The sequence below is a fragment of the Poecilia reticulata genome, linkage group LG6, assembly GCF_000633615.1.
Source record: "Poecilia reticulata strain Guanapo linkage group LG6, Guppy_female_1.0+MT, whole genome shotgun sequence".
Classification (NCBI taxonomy): domain Eukaryota; kingdom Metazoa; phylum Chordata; class Actinopteri; order Cyprinodontiformes; family Poeciliidae; genus Poecilia; species Poecilia reticulata.
The window spans coordinates 13700493-13706492 of NC_024336.1; the positions used below are offsets into that span (position 1 = coordinate 13700493).

General features: G+C 42.0%; 1 protein-coding gene across 8 annotated transcripts in view; it reads right to left on the reverse strand.

Moving 5' to 3' along the window:
* The window catches only part of shank3a (SH3 and multiple ankyrin repeat domains 3a), a 140030-nt gene extending 134674 nt beyond the window's left edge, over positions 1-5356 (reverse strand). For 2 of the 8 annotated variants that reach the window (XR_001776702.1, XM_017305281.1), the window contains exon 1: positions 4928-5356. Coding sequence is in view for 7 of the 8 variants with exons in the window: in XM_017305281.1 (XP_017160770.1) it covers positions 4928-5236 (309 nt within the window). In the remaining variant the exon portion in view is untranslated. The remainder of the gene's footprint in view (positions 1-4927) is intronic. The other 6 variants (XM_017305277.1, XM_008411317.2, XM_017305279.1 and 3 more) reach the window with 4 other exon arrangements.
* Positions 5357-6000: the final 644 nt, after the last annotated feature.

Consider the following 6000-nt stretch of genomic DNA (forward strand, 5'->3'; position numbering starts at 1 on the left):
ATCTAGCCATCTGTCATCTGCCGCTATGTTTATCTGTCAGATTTCCAGGCGCTTGCTCTGTTTGTCTGTCGATCACAACTTCACACCATATGTGTTCTCAACATTTAGAAATTTCCTGGATAAAATGTCACGACTTGAGAGCAAGGCTAATGAACTGTTGAGCATCTTTGAATTACGTAAGAACATTAAGGTAAGTCCCCTGGAAATAAGATTAGGATTTATGTGCGTGTGTGCGTGCTTGAGTGGTGGCGTGTGCGGGCAGGGGTTTTGAACTAGAATGAAAAACTATTTTGCTCACAGAAGGCTAGTATGCAGTACCTTCGGGGAATTTTCAGCTTTCTCTTCAACTGCCCTCCTTTTATTTCCTGTCTTTATTTCGGGCTTGCAGAGCTGGAGCCTCACTAAGACACAATAGGTCATTTCAGCCAACCACAATGAGCTAATAAACAATGACAAAACACATTACCAGCATCTTGCATTTTGCCTAACATGTCTTGTGGAAGAATAAAAAGGACACCTAAAATAAACTCAAAAAGCCTCTATATGCACAGTAGCACAGCAGATAAGGGCAGGATCAACATTTTGGGAATCAAAAATGTAGGATCCCATTTATGGTGATGTAAAATGAGAGGATGACAGATTATAGGTAGAAGATAGCAACAACAGCAATATTCAAGACCCAAGTACAGAGAATCACAACACACCTATCCGCCATAACTTTATGACCACTTGGCTAATAGCTCTTTGGGATGGACTCCACTAGAATCCAGAAGGTGTGCTGTGGTTTTTAGCATCAAGTTGTTAGCAACATGTAGGGCAAGACAATATGGCTGAAAATCTTCCCATGATACAAATGTTTCATATTAGCCAATATCCATAATTATTTATTAGTTTTTTGTTTTAGATATCTGAAATGTGGCCAAAATGTGGCAAAACTTCTCAAGCTGTTTTACTCATCTTGTCCTTTCACTTTGCCATTTTTAAGCAGCTATTAGGCACGGTAGCAAAACCTGAAACTGCTGCTGCACAAGTCATTCAACAAGCTGTTGCTAGGTAACCAACAGCTTGGTTAGCTAGCTGTCAGAGGATTAGTGGCTGAAGACTTTTTCTCTGCCTACATCCCCCCAAAATGTTGTTTGGTTCTGGCTCGAATTCCAGTGAAATTATTGAAAATTTTATCTAATGTATTTCTATTGATATTGATCAGGTATTTATCAAACAAAACATATTATTATTGATTTATTGGATCATGCAATCAGCTGCATTTCCTTTGGCAAAAAGCTTCTCACCAATTGTCACAATAGACCAAACTTGGCAGCACTGTGTCACAACTAGAATCAAACCATTATCATGTATGTTATCTACATTGAATTTGGATTGAATTAACTATGCAATTCTGTAAATAAACTACGTATTTTTGTCTTGGAAAATGCTTGAAGGTGATATTTGTTTTCAGCTGGCGTTACATAAATTAATAGAATTGAAAAAGAATGTGGAATGTTGCACTTGTGCTCCTCAAATCATGACTGAATCTTTTTTTGATTTGCAGATAGATGATTATCCTCCTACAAGAGGCTATGAACTTCAGGCCACAATGTTTTCATGGAAGTGCTGATAACCACAATAACATCCAAATGCATAGAAGGACCAAACATTTCCCAGCAAAGCATAACATAAATTATGACACAAGTTCTCTTCTTCCTAAAGTGTATTTTGGGAACTTGTCACTTAGAGGAGAGCATAGGGCAGACCTTGATCTTGCTGGAGGTACTTGCATCCTTTCTGGCCTAGGAGCACCTCTGGATCCCTAAGAATGTGCTAAAAGGTGTCATTAGTGAAAAATATGTTTGGGTTTTGCATCTGGACTTTTTAATCTCATAAGTGAAAAATTATGTTTGGATGGATGGGTACTGGAGCCATCTGTTACCTTGAAAAGTGACACTTCATAAAATGCACCCAGTCATCTATGCAATGTAAAATAAAACATGATGCAGCAGAACAGCTCAACCATCATTGCAGCATGGCCCAGTTGTGATGCTAACCTGCCCACTATTGGCTGTTTGACAGAGCTCAGCGTGGCCACAGCAATTTGTCTGTAGCCAGTGTTGTAGTACTCGAAATCGGTCTTGGTCTCAAGACCGGTCTCGAGACCAAGAGACGGGCGCTGAGGACTTGGCATTTTATTTCAAGACCAGTCGAGACTGCAACTGTGAAAATATCACTAAACATACAGCATACTGTCCAGTTTATTTGTTAACATCTTTGTTTTAAGTGGATGCAAAATGCACCGATTAAAATACAACCAATAACGTGACTTGCCAATTATGTGTTTATGTTACTCCCCACCCATCACTCGCACGCGGCGCTCCAAGACATGCGCAGTGGTTTTCTCTCAGTGGCAGAAGATGTCTGTCTAATCATCAGTAACAGAATGGCGCTGCATAAATCATAAGAAATCCGATGGCCACAGCTAACTCAGCAGTGCTTCACTTTCAGACGGTGGGGACTACGTCTAACTTTTTTCGTCACTTAGAAAAGTATCTGAAAGAAAGGTAAGCTCCGTTGACGTGATGTTAGCAAAGCTAGCTGTATAGAGACACATAAACATTTGTGATGAAAAAAGTCACTCACTGCGCTGAATTATTGTGCGAAGATGTTGACTGACTTGTCGCATATATGGGACAACGATGTGTCCAAAAGTGTGCAATGTAGTGATGCGGCATTCAGGAGCAGTACGATTCTTCTGCACGGGTCTTTACTTATTAGATAGGACTGGAGTGTCACTGAGAGCCACTCTGTCAGATTACCATACGCTGTCAGAATAGCATACATGCAGCGAGTACCATGCCTGCGCATGCGCATTAAGAAGTCCGACCGTGAGAGGAGTTGTCAGTTCACCATACGCAACAAGTTATGATGAAAATAAGTCATTAAATTGTTTTCCATGATAACTATATAGATATACATGTGTTGTCGTGGTTTCAAAGTGTATTTAAAGCGGGGTCTGGCTGCAGCTGGAGTCAGCTACAACACACGCCCGTGTAAAACTCATTAACCTACTTAACCGCTAAGTCAGAATGCCATACAACTGTTAATAAAGTGTATGATGATCTACGTCATGATTCTATCTTGCTAATTAAATACAATTATATGGTAATGGCACAAGACCACCGCGGATCGTAGCACAGAGATGGAAGCAAAGGAGAACAAAGAGTTTGTTAAATTTAATATTGGTTAAATTTATTAAGTATTTAATATTTATGTGTTTTTATGGGAATATGGATCTTTCAGATCAATTTGAGAAGTAATTTTGATCATATTTCACATTTTATCATATCATGTAGAGCGCAGCGCTGGTCTTGGTCTTGACTCAGTCTCGACTTCCCTCGGTCTTGGTCTTGACTTGGTCTCGGACCCTAAAAGTCTTGGTCTTGTCTTGGTCTCGATACACTCCGGTCTTGGTCTTGTCTTGGTCTCGGGTTAGGTGGTCTTGACCACAACACTGTCTGTAGCTTTACAATGCCATACAACCTGCAACGTGCTGTTTTCTTACACCTTATTATGTGACAATCATCCAGATGTCAGAACCATTAACTTCTGCAACAATTTCTACAACAACAGAATCTGTTGGTGTGCACCAAGTGGTCCGGCCTCGGCTCCTGACGTGAAACATGACCCTGTCTCCAGTTCACCGCCATTCCATCTTTGGACCACTTTTAACCAAACTGATTCCTGCAGAATGAAAACGGCTCAGAAGAGCTTGGAGATGATCTAAGCCAATCGTTTAGCCATCAAAATGTGGTCCTTGTGAAACTCATTTGAACTTTACCCTGCTAATGTTCCGACCTCTAACATGTCAGCTCAGAATTAAAATATTATTAATGTGCTTATAAGTCATAATATATCCCACTCCAAAAGAGGTGCTAAAATGAAAAAATAACCATTGGTCTTTATCCCATATGTCAGTGGCCATATGGGAAAATAAAATCATTTTCTGCCAATTCAGTATTTTTTAGCAGATGTTTAAAAGACTAAATGACTTTCTAACTAGAGAAAGAAAAACACAAAATGGTATTTATTGTTCTTCCAAGAATAAGCATCCCTCAATGCATATAAATTAGGGTAGATGAAAACTAATTAATGATCTAGACATTTATCCTGATTGATTGCACCTTCTGCAGCACCTTCTGCACCAACCACAAGCTGACAGAGACTTTTGGTCACGGTGAATGTGTTAAGAGATGGGGAGTGCATACCAAATTCTAGACTAGATAAAATAACGGCAGGGAGCAACCAATCTCACAGTCTAATGGTTGTGCTTTTTTTTCATTAGTAGATGCAAAACACCTAGGCACAATCTACCTCTTCAGGTAAATTGCTGCTTGATTAAGAAGACTAATATTGAATCTATTTTCTATGTCCTGACATGGAGCAATAGCAGAAACAAGAAGACAGGTCTGAGGTAAAGTTTTACAGCCTGTGTTCATGACTATCGTGATTTATTTATTTTTTAATCCTGTATATTAGCCTCCTTTACCCCCAATGCATTTTCTCTCCAGTCTCACTTTCACGCTAAGAGGCTAGTTGTCAAAGTCGGCTGAAGCCCAGTTTATAAAGAGGCACCTTTATTAGTGAGGAGCCCGTTGGACAGGTGGGGGGGGGGGGGGGGGGACCCCAAGAAGCCAGCAGGCAAGCAAAGCTACAAAGTCTGAATACTGAAAACAAAATGAGAGGGAGAGAGAACCGGACTGAAAACAGGAAAAAAATAGCACAAAAAGATAAAATGGAAAGACAAAGAAAAAGATGATAACCTCCAATCCACCAAGCAGAGAACACAGGTTAAAAGCAGCCTGACGGCAAAGAAGGGGGAGAGGCACCTTCCCTCTCTTTTACGCTCTCCAGCAGTGGCAACAGAGAAAGCTCTTACCGTCTGTTGTAGGTCTGGGATTCCAATGCGGATGACCACAGTGTTGCCTGTTGGCTCCTCCATGGGTGCTCCTGCACTGTTGCTGTGCTCTCCACCGGGACCGAAAGCCGGAACAGCGCGAGGAACGGGGACGCTGCTCTCCTCTTCCCGGGAGCTGCTGCTGTCAGTGCTGGCCCCCTGGCTGCCGTTCGCTGCGTGTGTGTAAGGGTGCGTGTGCGTGCGTGAGTGTGTGTGTGTGCGCTGCTGCTGCTGGTCCTGCCGTGGAGAGCTGGGTGGCTCATGTTTGCCGGCTGCCGGACGCAGAGGCATGCTCCGTGTTGGGGGCTCAGCCTATGTCTCTCTCTCTCTCTCTCTCCGCACACACACGCATGCACGCACACGCACTCACACGGGCACACGCATACACCAGTGGGTCTTGTTCACACTACACGCACACGCCGTTTGCAGCATGCATCACTCGCCTGGGAAAGAAAAAGAGGGAGGGAGAGAAAGGCTGGTAAAAGGAGGGAAGCAGAATGGGAATGGGTAAAAGAGGAGGGGGGTAAATGGAGATTACAGAGAGAAAGAGGGGAAAATAAACACAAAAAATAAGATAAGTACAAAGCAATCCTGACAATACCTTTTGAAATAATACACAATCTAAGACATTTTCTGTAGTAAGATGACAAGTGGCTTATCTGTAAACGTGAGAAACAAACAATAACTCTAAAATTATTAGCAAGAAAAAAACTAAATGTATGCTTCCTTCAGAAAATTGAGTTCGAACATGACATGTTTCATTTGTTTCAGCCCTCATTTGCAAGTGTGCTTAAGTAATGTCGCCGTCACAACACTGCTTTCTGAAAACAAATTCTGCACAAGTTAATGCTGCCCTTACACATAAATGAACGCTGTTGCTGTCACATGCTACTGCTGTTGCTGTAGTGGACCAACGCCGTGGCGATATTAGGGCAGCACAAGTGTGTTTGTGTTGGTGGAGGGAGGTGGGGTGTGTTTGTTCAATCGATGCAGTGCAGGATTTGGCCTTCATGCTTCACATTATCTGTGGGTGGTGTCACTGATCAAAAGCCTCC